Below are 13,811 nucleotides of genomic sequence, written 5' to 3' on the forward strand. Positions count from 1 at the left end.
CATAAATATTGTTCCCTGTTCTCCCCCACCCCTTCCACTCTGGTACAAGGTAGTCTGTTTAATATCGCTCTCTCCTTGAGTGCTCTGACGTTTACTCAGACAAATAGCAGAGCTTATGAATGCTGTTCACAGATAGTATCAAGAATTCTTCATGATGCCATAGTGGTGAACCAAGCATTCAGAATGGTAATAGTTTTATCTAACAACTAAGTTTGGGTTTGGTCTGTTTAACTTTTCTTCACAAAACTGGAATTCCATCTTATCACAGACCAGTGGTTTAACTGTTCTGGACAAAATCATATAACAGTACAAAAGAAAAAGGGAAGATTATGTTGTAGCTGAAATTCACAAATGCAATGTTTTGCAGAAAATACAAGTAGAGGTACTATGTTGAAATTTTTTATTTTTATTTTTTTGTTAGAGCTGTATTTCTCATGTATTTTAGTCATAAATAAATCTAGATTAATCTAGCAAGTACTAAGTGTAATTACAGAATCAATTATAGAAACCAAAGACAACCATACATTAGAATTATGATATTCTGTAAGCTAGCACGGCTTCTTCCACCTTTTCAATAAAAACACTGTTTTTACTAGAAGCCTCTGTAATGAAAGAGAGTGGCAGAAGGTGCAAGCAGTTTTAGCTTTGTAAAAGTAAAAAGGTGCACTGTGCCCATCTTTACAGAGAGCCAGGTTAACAGTATACAGAACACAGCTAAAAGGTCATGTGCTACATGAACAGGTGCAAAAGCCTGCTACGAATCTGATACTATAGATTTCCTAAAACTTACGAGTTTACTGTGTGTTTAAAAATCTTACTACTTATTTTGAGACAGGAAAAGAACAAGTTGTACTAAGTAAATCATGCCCTTGAGATATGACGGGACTTTTTTTCTTTGTGTATCGCAGGTGAATGCATATAATCTATCTGGAACCAAACCAACAACCAACAAAACCCAACACAAACCTGAAAAGAACAAACACAAATCAAACCACCAAAAATCATGGGAAAGTTTTCCATGGTGAGTGAAAGCACAAGCTGTGGAGCTGCAAAAATAAAAGAATTTTATACATACAAATGTGTATTTCTTATACTCTGAAATAATAAAAAAAAAAAATCATCCTCAGAGTTTTTGCCCTTTTTTTTTTTCCTTGGTAGCTTTCTGTCATTCATAAGATCACCAGTAGCATTCAGAACCCTATAAATTAAATTGAATCTGGAAAATAATTTTATCAGTTTTGGGGGAATGCTGAGAAAGAGTGATAAGGCTTTAAACCCATTCCTTTGATGTGTTGTTCAGCCAACACTTAGGGACATGGTTTCAGAAACGCTTCAAGTCAGCAAAAGTCAAGTGTCAAAGAAGAAATGGTCTTGCTCCTTCAATGTCTTTTCCTCTTGCCAGCTGACTTAAGCTAAACCTTCCCTCTTTTTTGGTAAAATGTAGTTTTGATCAATTCAAAATTTTCAGACTGCTTTCTCTCAATGCCACACAAATCCACATGGCAGCATGAAGTGGAGTTACAGGACTGGAAAAGCAACCAGCACAGGTAGATGTAACCACTTCCCAAGACAGTGCTGATACCTTACACAAGCTTTGCCTGTACCCAAAATTATATCTTATTACCCTCTTCCTAGATCAGTATAACTCTCTTGTACTCTTTCAGGCCTTGAGCTGTTCTTTTAAGCAGCAGAATAAAGGACACCTTTTTCTTGGCCAGATCTAATTGTCACAGTGGTTGAAAAGAATCCTACCACATTGAATATGTAACGTTCAAATCCTAAAATAGATGTTACTAAAAAGGAAGTTATGCCACAATCCTTTGAGCTAGGATTTAGGAACTGGACTTTTAAGCAGACAATGTTAAGAGGAAACTACAAGCTCTCTAAATAACATTTCTATTCACAAATCCCACATGACTAAACCTGTGCAGAATAGACCGCAATTTAACCCAGGTTTTATCGTTGTACACATTTAACACCCCATCACATACTTGCAATTTCATTAAAAATGGAGATTAGTTTATTTTTATGCATAAATGCTGAATGGCATTCATTAACTTAATATTCCCATTAAGAACAAATGTATGAGATCATCCAGGTCTGAGTCAAAGTAATAGCTGTGATAAGAGCTGACAGCCCAATTAAGATTTTAGTACTATGGACAGCCATTGCCACTCCAGCACCGAGGCTATAGAGAAAAGAAGTTTGAACACACAAGTTGTCAGAGCTGTTAGAGGTCAGCCAAATCTCCAAGGCAGATTAAACCAACTTTGTAAATTTTCCCAACTTGTGCTGCAGATATCATGACTTCTTTCAGCTATGTAGTAAGTGAAAACAGCCTGGTAATCCCTCTTCCAAACTCTTCTAAGTATCAAAGTTTTCTCATTGCTTTGTATCTCTCATAGGTCTCTTCAGCTCAGACACATCCCCCAACAAGGGAAGACACTTGACTGCTTTAAGATCACTTTTGCAAGGGTCACCCTCAGTACGAGATAATCACAGTAAAATGAAGCTACCTAAGGGCACTTCTTACTGCATTCAAGCACTTCTTTTCTCTTGCAGTGACCCAAAAGGTGATCCCACAGACCTTCACAAACTGAAGGTGTGCTGAACTAACAAGTGCCATTATAGATAAAGTTCAGAAATGCACTCTATCACTATGTAACTTTGCAGAAACGTTTTATAAGCAAACTATCAAAATAGAGGTTATTGAAAAAGGGTTGGGTTTTTTTGTTTTTCTATATTATTTTCAACTCAGTTTTCACAGAAATTCTGCAGTTTGAGAAAAAATGAATATCTTTCTACTATATACAACTTATATTTATAAACCTGTATTGACAAATAAACAACCCCACTTTTTTTTCTTTTTCCCTTTTTTTTTTTTTTTCTTATAGAATCACAGAATTAGCCAGGTAGGAAAAGAGCTTTAAGAACATCAAGTCCAACCACTTCCCCCAGCACTGCCAAGGCCACCATGAAGCTATGTCATTAAGGGCCTCATCTAACAGCTTTTGAACACTTCAGGGACGGTGATTCCACCACTTCTCTGGGAAGCCTGTTTGCAAAATAAGATACTGCCGCAGCAAAGTGCTGCATCACTATGTGAATATTAAAATGCTACGAAATTACATTCCTGTTCAGTTTTCCACCACCATTCAGAATAAGATGGTCAAATACTAAACAACCAACAAGAAATTCAGAAATAACCACAATAAAGGCATCTCCTCGTGAACGGAGGAAGCCAGATTAAGTTTCAGTTGACCCCTTCTGCCAACCTAACAGTATTTTATTCAAAATTCATCACCCATGACCTTAAGAATCAAGGGTACAGCTGAAAAAAACATGGATCAAGCAATATGTTTGATTACTGGTGTCTATAAATCATTATCAGTTTATCTTCCACACCTCTCTTACTCCCAAATTGCACTATGTAAAATCTTCTTCAACATTTTTCTTTTCTCACCTCTCAAATTGGTTACCCTCAGAGAATTCTCAGAAATGAATTATTACTGCTTTTTTAACCACAGCTAATTTACTGTGAGGCTTAAAAAAAAAATATACATATTCTAGAACTCCCAAATTTTTATGTTTAGAATATATTACAATAAAAGTATCATAGAATTGACTAGGTTGGAAAGGACCTTTAAGATAATCAAATCCAACCTTTACCCTAGGACTGACAAGTCCACCACTAAACCATTTTGATGAATTTCTTTTTCTGTTGCATACAAATTAGTCATCCTTCTCTAAAGGCACTGTACTGTTGAAGTGTACTCAGTGAAGACAGTTATCCTCAGACATCCATGCCTATTAACAAATATGGCAAATATTTCCTTCTACAGAGGAAAGTTATCACCAGACAACTTCCAGTATTTTTCCACTGCTCTTCCATCCATAAAATATTTGAGATAAAACACCTATCGTTCTTATATATAATATATACATAACCTATCATTTGAATTATGTAGCTAAATAAATATTTCTAAAACCCAACCGTGATTAAGAAAATGATTTGAGAATTTTCCCATGTTCTGCTTTACTGTCATTGTGTTTCTTGGTCTGCTTTTATGTCAGCAGGAGTTCCGAAATCTTTTGAAGTTTCAGTCACTTGAACACCTGATCTTCTTGACACTGAGGTTTGCCATGCTATACGGGAAAAGAAAACTTTATTCATCCCACTATTACATATGTTCAAGAGTACAACTCAAAAATGTACTTGGCAAATAGTAGTTTCTGGATAGATGAGGGCATAAAAGAGTTTTATGGTCAGTCAACTTCTTTGTCCATAGCATCACTATTATCTAATGTCTGAGTTGCCCTGTCACAAAATTCCCCCATTTCTGATGAAGATTCAGTTACAGCAGCTACCAGCTTGCTTCTATGGCAACCGCTTGTCATATTCTATCTCTCTGACTAAACTGAAATCAGCACTGCTACCTTTCCATATCAAAGGGGAGAAGCAATGGCAACACAGCACAGGAAGAAGAAAGACTAATGATCATTATAGAGAAACAAGTAGAACAGTGCAGAGGTAAATAAAAATTCCCAAGTTACAAAAACTGTAACTGCTCCAATTTTAACTGGCATTCATGTGAAGTACCTGTGCAGAACAAGGAAAAATAAAACTAATGTAAGCATTAATCACAGAATGAAGAACAGTGCTGCTGCTTCTTCATTACTATTAATACTACAGCAGTTTACGGAAGTCCCAAAGAATCCCACTTACACAGTCAGAAATCCACACTATACTTACTTCCTTCAGATTACTTATTTCAGTCTCTTGTTTTTTATTCACTGATGTTAGTTTCTTATTGAGCTGCATTGCTTCCTGTACTTTAAACAAAAGTTAAAACATGTCAATACTTCCATAGTTGAATATTTATGACTGCAATATATGTGTATATAATTTATAACATAATTAAACATCTTTGTAGAAAGGAGATTAAGATTGAAAGTATGACTCTACTTTTTCTGTTTAGCGTGATACTATACTGGAGGATTACACCAGGTAGGACCAGTTGTTCTATACCTCGAACTATGAGTTAGGACTCTTCTGTGTGTTGGTTTGTCCTTTTTTTTTTAATTGTAATTAAAGTTTTAGTATCAGTTGGTGTCATTTTAGTAGGATCACTTCTCCATGAGCTTTTAAACTGAGGGTTTGTTGGTTTGGTTTTTTTTTAACTAAGGCTTTGCTTATAGGTTTTTGATGAGTTTCATTATTTTCAGAGGAATGCGGGACATAATGAACCACATTACATTCAAATGGACTACAGCACATTCAAATAACTAACAGATGTACAGTTATATGCATACAGGACACAGAAGACAGCTATCAGCAGAGGATAATGGAGAGGAAAACTCTAAGAACCATCTCTGGCCCTTTTGACAGGGAAGGCAATTCTCTCTTGGACTTTATGCTGCAGAGGGACTCATCACTAGGGACTATAGTGATAGGACAAGGGGTAATGAGTTAAAACTCAAACAGGGGAAGTTTAGATAGGATATAAAGAAGAAGTTCTTTACTGTAAGGGTGGTGAGGCACTGGAATGGGTTGTCTAGGAAAGTGAATGCTCCATCCCTGGCGGTGTTCAAGGCCAGGCTGGATAGAGCCTTGAGTGGCATGGTTTAGTGTGAGGTGTTCCTGCTAATGGCAGGGGGACAGAAACTGGATGATCTTAAGGTCCTTTCCAACCCTAACTATTCTATGATTCTATACAGGCGAAGGTATCTCTGGGAAATTGCTTGAAGTTTCATAATTAAAAGCTGAAGATATTCACTGCTCCCTGTACTTTTAGGATTTTGATCCTCTGAGGTCTCTTCAGCCTTTGCTATTCCCTGATTCCTCTTCATCCTTGATTCCTCCTAATCTTTTTTTCTTTATTTATTCAAAAAGCTTTTGGCACAGAAATAGATGTGAAGTACAAGAACCCAAGACACTCCACCACACTCATAAAGACTTTTCTGTTAAAGATGGTAAGCATCCTGGGGAACAGTGGACAACAGCCTTACAGTACAATAAGCAATTTTGCAGGTTGATATAAGAATATGTGCTTAACAAATGAAAACATTTAAGAATGTAACAAATATCTGATACAATGAAGGGAAAAAAAATTAAATCAAGCAGACAGATACTGGAAAAAACTCTCTCCTATCTTTCCACAGGAGTCATGTGTTGATTCTCTAGCTTTAAAATACTAATGGCGCTTATAGACATTGGTTAGACACAGGTTTAGATTTATTATAAATGGTGGTATTTTTCCTATATAGTAGCACTACAGCACATCAATTTTACACTGTCTTGTTTTCCTACATACTGCTTTAATAAAGCAGATAAAACACCACCTTATAAACTTAAACAATTTGCATACACAATGGCTGGGATACTTCCTGCCTGACTTTTCCACTGACCACAGCTCCTTGCTCGGAATTTAGAAGCTACCTACTAAGCCCATTGCACATCTTACATACTGCAGTGCAAATTGCATTATCTCTGCATTAAAAGACACAAAAATAGTTGTCATAGAAGCAAACTGGTGAACGGATTGGCTTCTTGAACAGAAACAGTAACATTTAAATCTTTTTTTTACAGGTTCATTTTGCAATTACTGATAAATATAAGTAGAAATATGGCAAAAAAGCATTTACGTATGGTTCAAATAGTGTAAATACTGAGAATAAATGTTATTTTTCCACGAAATTGCAAAAAGACTTTTGTGTATCTGACATAAGAGAAAAGCCCTGTCCAGTATATATAAAAGGAAAACACAGCAGTGTTTTCTCTTACTTTAATATTAAATATTAGCCTATAAAAATACAAAAAGTAACTTGAGGTACTGAAATATCACAAATACACATCAAACACATTACCAGTTTATTCAAACTAAAGCTAAAAAAGCAAACTAAACTAATAAACAAAAACTATTTGGTTTCAGGCTGAAAAACAACCCCCAAACTTACAAGCTTTGGTATTTGAAAAGTTTGTTGGTTTGGGTTTTTGCTTGGTTTGAGTTATACAACTGCTGCTCCCTTTCCTTAAAAACAAAAACTTCTTTTTATTTATGTCCTGTTTACATGAATGAAAACCTCAGGCACACAAACAAATACACAAGTTCATATTCTATACATAGACTGTGATGTTTGCATAGAAATTTATCATTTTGTTGTAAGAAACAAGGATTTCTCTCTCAAATTAATAGGTACAAAACTTTTTAAAATGAGGCATTTTTATTACTTGAGGTTATCAGCTTTATTATTTTGCAGATAAAAGTTATATATCCATATAACAAAAGTATGTGGAATAATATCTACGTGTGTTAGCAGGCTCACAGATAATTTTATGTTTCAATACAGTGACAAGGATATGATAAAGATTTATAAGACTTAAACTGCCATGTAGTCAGTATCTACGTAACAATATCAACACAAAACTCTTCATATCACCCTATTTATTTACTGAACTGGTTTTAAGATTTTATATTTTTTATACAAGAAAATAATTTTAATTATTTCATTAATGTTCTCTGTCCATTTCCCAACCTTAAAGCTACTTTAAAAAGCATTCATTTTCCCCTACTTGCTAATTTCTTTACTTTCACCCCCTCATTTGTGCTGGTACAACTGTTTAAGTTGATTATGCTGAATAGTAACAGGGAGCTGATGCGCTGCTTTGTTGTTTTGAACACAAATCAATTCGTCAATATAATTTATTATGTGACCACACATAGTGGTAGCACTGTACCAGCAAAGAGCAGAACAGGTACAGGGCCTCTGCTGCTAAACTTGGCTCTGTCATAATAAAAAAACCCTGATCCAGTACTGAGATCCAGTAATAGTCAGTTTAATATTTGATGCTTGGCATGAGATATAGCTACTGTTTTTCTAAACTGCCAGGCATCTACAACTCATTGTCATCAATATACAGCAAAGAAAACAAATGCTGGAGGACACTGAGGACATACATACCATTGTGCTCCAGTTTTCCGTGAACACCTTTTATGATTCCAAACTGACATGCAATTGCAGCATAACACTTTTCAACTTCATTCAGTTTCTTACGATGTTGCTCTTTTGTTGTTAAGTGCATCTGTAATTTTTGATCCTGTTAGAAACATAAATGGAGCACCTACTTAATGATTATCAAAAAAGTACTTTAACATATATTCATGCATTCTTTAGACTTTCATGTAAATGTTTGCAGAACTGTATTAACTGTTTTCAAATCCCAATTTCAAGTTTTCCTGTTATGTGGCTTAAACATGTTATTTCCTCCACCCCTAGCCTAACATGCTAATGCCTACTCCTGCACTACCATGAAGTACAGCATTACATTCTCACATTCCTTTGATGAAGGATGCCCATGCAGTTTAATACAGCCCCCACCTCACATCTGCTATTCAGACTGAGGCAGTACCTGCCTATATCTTTGGCTGAAGATTCAAAACAATATAGTTTTGAATCTATATTCAAAATCTGTATCTGCAGCTTCAGCTCTACATGTTTGTACCTTATTGTCCTAGCTGCTTGTATGTCCCTACCGTAGTATTCTACAAAACATACCATGCTTTTGGGTCACAGCTAAAAAAATCACAGCTGCCAGAACCCACTGCCCCCACACCTTCAGAGAGAAGCACAGGGTGGAAATGAGTAAGTGGCTGCAGACAGGTATGAGTAGGAGCTCCTTAAACTTCGGCAACAGTGCTAGTCTATGCATCATGAAAATAAGGCTTATAGACGTCTACTGTCTCCTGGTACACAACACAAGCTATTATGCAAACAGCGTTCAGTCTTCTTTGTAAAGCCAATAGGAAAAGCACTGTCTTCCTCTTACAGTTTTAAAACCGTAGTTTTTAACAATTACGACAGAATATGTGTGTTTGATGCATCTAAATAAAAGAATTTCAACATACTTGCTAAAGAACAGAAGTGCATCAACTACTTCCAAAGAGTACTGATGACCTTCATTTAGATTAGTGAAACTAATACAGAATAATACTCCAAGCTTCCTATAAAAGTACAGGTAACCTTTTAATGAGTAATTAGTAATTCCTCAGTATCAACTGCAGTTGTAGTATCTTGAAATATTACAAATTTACTTCTACTTTATGATTCTGTATCTGTAGTAAGTTAGATGCTTACTTTTCAAAGCATCTAACACTTTATTTTTACTTCTGTTAACATCCTGGCCTAAGTAGTATCTTACTGTAATGAATACCTTAAAGTAATTAACCAAAATGTATTTAAGTTCCATGAATTTTACCAATTTCACACTTTGTGAGGGGGTGATTGAAAATAGATATTCACAGGAAACTATACTGACACATACTATCGATTTATTTTTTTTTTTAAGAAAGTTATTTGTTTTCCTTCCTTCAATATATATTTGTGTTCCTCTTTATACTGTATTTCTGTTAATAGCTTTGTAGGTATATTTGGTCAATTTAAGTTTTCTCCGAAGAGAGTGGGTTAAATTAACTCCTCAAAAAAGATATCCATTTATGTAGACATCTTATCTATTTCTAATCTACAGCAAAGCAACACAGCAAATATCTGTAAATTCAAGTTACACAGGAATGAATGTGGCCCAGTGTCTGGCTTATATAAGGCTCCATTTCCATAGAGTAACAAATGTAATACATGTCCAAGCATCAGACGATAATAAAAGGTGATAGTAATCAAAAGAAATGACCAACATAAGGCTAGCAAAACAGGATATACAATACAAATTTCTCATGTTTTATAAGGTATGAAATTAAACACACTGCAGCAAACAGAAAGTCATAATGGAAGCACTGATAAAGAAACACCACCACTTACAGAATCATTGCAAGGGATACAGGTTGTGAATGTTCATGTACTTTGGCTTTTTCCTAACCATAAGTTAACAGCTGAAGAACTATCCTTACTAAAGCTAGGATGTGGATTTTATGACCAAAAAAAATAAAATATCAAAATTAAAAATTACATTTCTGTTTCCTGATAGTCATTCAGGTCTATTTATTCTTAGAGATCAATGAACAAGAAGGCATCACTAATTTGGCACCCAAAGAGCTTTCTTTTATATGAATTTTTCTTATTGCTCTCCCAATTCCTTTTTTAAAGTCAGCAAAACAGTCTTAGCTCCTCCTCCTCACTAGGAAAGTAGAAATATGCTTTGTTATTTCCCAGGGCTCTTTCCAGTGAGAAAAGGAACTGGCCTGCTATATCCTCAAGAGTTTTATTAAGGGTTCAGCACTTGCCTAAATATGATTTTTGATGGCAAGCTGCTCTCCAGACTTAGTGCACAGTAAAATAAAAGCCTGAGTATGTGATTCTTCCATTCACAGTGAAGAGGTCTTAAAACATTCTTCTATGGAAGCCAATCAAGAAATATCAGGAGACACTGCAGGATAGGGAGGGGATGACCCCGGAGCTGGAGTAAGACCCAGAGAATGTTGGTTGTTCTTCCTGACGTCTGATACTGCAAGAACAGGAATTATTGCCCTGCCCTCCACCAGTAATAAAGATAAGCTGGGATGGGGAGTGGAATTGATTGTGGCCATATGGTTTGTTGAGGTACAATGATTTCTTGGTGGAACTAGACCAGAGAAATAGCTCAGGGTCAGGTAGGTGAGTGGAGGAAGACCAAGAGGGAATTGCTCATATCTCAAAGATACCCTGGAAATTGAGTCACTAGTCAGAGTTACTCAGTGAAGCAGAAGGTGGTAATTGGGAGGTGAAAGTGTCACAGAAACAAAGGAGAGGTAATGGCATGGAGTCCTAGGCCAAGATCATGTGAAAACTATGCAAAGGGTTACCAAGTTTAAATCTTCAACATAAATTTTTTTTCACAATAGTTGCTTTAGTTCCCACCATTTTTCTACTTTAAAATACTTACTTTTATTTATACTGCATCACTGCCCCCTCACTGTATTTTTAAGTAACGTAGTATATTACAAGCAAATTCCTAAAATATGTGGAAAGAAAATAAATATAACATCCCTTAGATTATTAAAATGAAACCAACTTTTAAAATTACGTTTACTTAACATTTTGCAGTAATTAATTCTTCAGTCATTTGGCAACTACATCTGTATTAGAAAATGAAATGGTGGCAAGGAAGCTCTCAGGAAATGCCTACACTGCCATTAAAATATCCTCGGCCCATTTTGGCTTGTGCCAAGCAGCACTCACGTCAGCAGTTCCTGGGCACAGTTCAGGAGACTGTCTGGTGGGAACAATGTGGGTTATTTGGATGCAGCTTCCCTCTGTTTTGAAGGGCACTAGAGTTCAACGAACCTAGACCGTTTCCTATCTCTTGACTTCAGCTCCGCTAAATGGTTTCACAAACATTTAGTTTACCAATATCAACACAGTCAGCAAGTGTAACTAAACAAATTACTAGTCATTCACAGAGGTAGTCACCCCATCTACATTACTCATTAATACTGATGCACTGAATCACTACCTGGTAGACAGTGATGTCTCCCCACTGACTACACAGAGATCTCACACTCCACGTTTGCTCCTCTGAATTGCACACAAGATTTGGTCTCTAAATCAGCCAGCACTAGCCTTAATCCTGTTCTTGTTGGGTTTTATATTTTATCACAGTTACATATATTTAAGATTTAGGCACTGCAGAAGACAAATAACTCTAAATGCTCAGTCTCTCAGACATGCCCAGGACCAAACAACTCGAGTTAACAAGGGAACACATGAACAGATGCTACACTCAGAGTTGTAGCATTCTACATTTTATCACCTGCTACGAAATTAATGAAGGAGGAAACCAAGACCTGACCATGGTGATTTTCATCCAGTTATTTCTTTATTCCAGCAGCAAGAAAAAGAATACAATACAGACCCCACACTCAAACATATCCTATCAAGACAGCTAGATGTGTAGCAATTACCCTGCAGCCTCCTGACTGTGCAAGTGTTACTCTCCATATCCAGTGAGGTGCAAAGTGACACCACCACACAAAATAATCAACACTTCCATTGTTGAACCAAAGGAAAGATGGAAGTAAAAGAAATCCTCTATTTCTTTGTCTCTCTACAGTCTTTCAATACGAAACAAAACCTTCCACTATTTCCAATTCTAGTATCTATCCTAAGAACTGTATCAGCACTACAATTTTCCCATAAACTTAACGGAATAGCATGCTACAGTATGGTGTACATGCAAAATATTAACATTGCATATACTAAAGAACAGGATTTCCCAGCACATAAAAAGGCTTTTTTATTGACTGGCAGGGTTTCTAAGGTGCAAGATACAAACTAAACAGCACATCTGCTTACTTTCAAAACACTAGCCAGGGCATGGTCTAATCTATCTTTAACAAATTTAAAATTGAAATAGAAATGGGTCTCAGATAAATGCACGGTTTGGAATTTCATCCATTTTACTTCTAAGCATTTTGCCATTTGTGATAACTAAGACAGTCTACATGGGTTACTACTACCTTGATCCCTAGAATATACATTTATTTCAGTGCAACTGCACAGGCAGTAAAGCTGACGGGATTTGGCTTTGGTCTAAAACTGTATTAGCCTGCTACTGTGTAGGGTTGTAGGAAAGAATTCGCTTCTGTTTACCCTGTGTTTTTCTGTTTTCATCATTTCATATCAGAACATCTCCTATAAATATGGCCATACATGTTAGGTTTCGTGTACATGCAAAATACAATTTCTAGTATCTTGTCCCCCACTGAATAGTATTTTTAATAACCATTGTTTGTATCATTCTACTTCAAGGATTTCAACATTTTCAAATAGCAAAAAGTTTATTAAACATAAAATCTATTAACATAAGAAGGAAAGATATTTGTTCAAGCAGCGTAGATACATTTCCAGCTTATAGAAAAGGTGTAGTGATTTAAATATTCTCATTTATATGGAAGACTGAGCTTGCAAGTTAGGAAAGAAAGGCAATATGAAATGACCTAAATGTAAGTTCAATAATTCGTATACTTTAAACACATTTTTTTACCAGATGTATTTTAAGAATAAATACAAGTTAAAAGTGAAGTAAGACAAAACACATTTTATGTTGCCTTTGATCTTTAACTTGTAGCCTTATCTCCCAGGTCAGAGGGCACATTATTCAATTTCACCATATTTTGTGTAAAACCACTGTAGCGTTGAAGATGACTTTCAGTACAAATGTCATGGTACTTAAAGCTAAACTGGACCCTAGTTTTTTGAGCTTCTTAATTAAAATCACAGTTTGTAATGGTCTGACAATATTATCTTTATTCTTTCCAGTTGAGCAGCAGCAGAATTTTCATAGCATTTATTCAATCAAGCTTAGCAATGTTTCTGCAGCTCACTCTTTTACTTCCTGAAACACACAACAGGGTTCAGAGTGACTGTGCTGTCACTCTACATGAATTTATTCTCTGTGTCAAAGGGAGTAAGCTAAACTGGATGAAATCTAAACTGTTCAGTGGAACTGTTGTTAAGAAGTAATTCTAAGGAGTGAAAAGTGTGAGAGGAAAAACATCAGGTTTTCTTAAAAAAAGAAACCTGCTTAGAATTCTCCAGGACTTCTTTCAGTCGAATATGCTAGATTCTATAAGCATAAGGATAATATAATTACATTATTCAAATCACAGTCTGAAAAAAATCTTCACTCTAACCTATAAAGAGACCAAATGTACCAAGAGTACACTTTAATCCAGTGAGAAAAAATTCTGCACGTTAAACAGCAGCTGCCACATTATGAAAACCTTAAAAAAAAAAAAAGACTGGATTTGAAAGTTTTTCAGATTCAAAGCTAATATTGCCTCTTTTGGTTATTTGTAATAATTATCACACATTATTTAAGT

At 35.7% G+C, this 13,811-nt stretch overlaps 1 protein-coding gene across 9 annotated transcripts in view; it reads right to left on the bottom strand.

The window, feature by feature from the left end:
- The window catches only part of CCDC73 (coiled-coil domain containing 73), a 74,562-nt gene that overhangs the window by 23,259 nt on the left and 37,492 nt on the right, over positions 1–13,811 (bottom strand). For 8 of the 9 annotated variants that reach the window (XM_061356610.1, XM_061356608.1, XM_061356607.1 and 5 more), the window contains 2 exons: positions 7,963–8,098; positions 4,754–4,833 (listed from right to left, as the gene is read on the bottom strand). In XM_061356610.1, coding sequence (XP_061212594.1) covers positions 4,754–4,833; positions 7,963–8,098 — 216 coding nt within the window. Of the gene's footprint in view, positions 1–966; positions 1,047–4,753; positions 4,834–7,962; positions 8,099–13,811 lie in introns of those variants that run through there. The other variant, XM_061356612.1, reaches the window with a different exon arrangement.

The sequence above is a fragment of the Neopsephotus bourkii genome, unplaced genomic scaffold (assembly GCF_033783945.1).
Source record: "Neopsephotus bourkii isolate Nb327-2 ecotype Australia unplaced genomic scaffold, CSIRO-AGI_Nbou_v1 NB_860, whole genome shotgun sequence".
NCBI lineage: Eukaryota > Metazoa > Chordata > Aves > Psittaciformes > Psittacidae > Neopsephotus > Neopsephotus bourkii.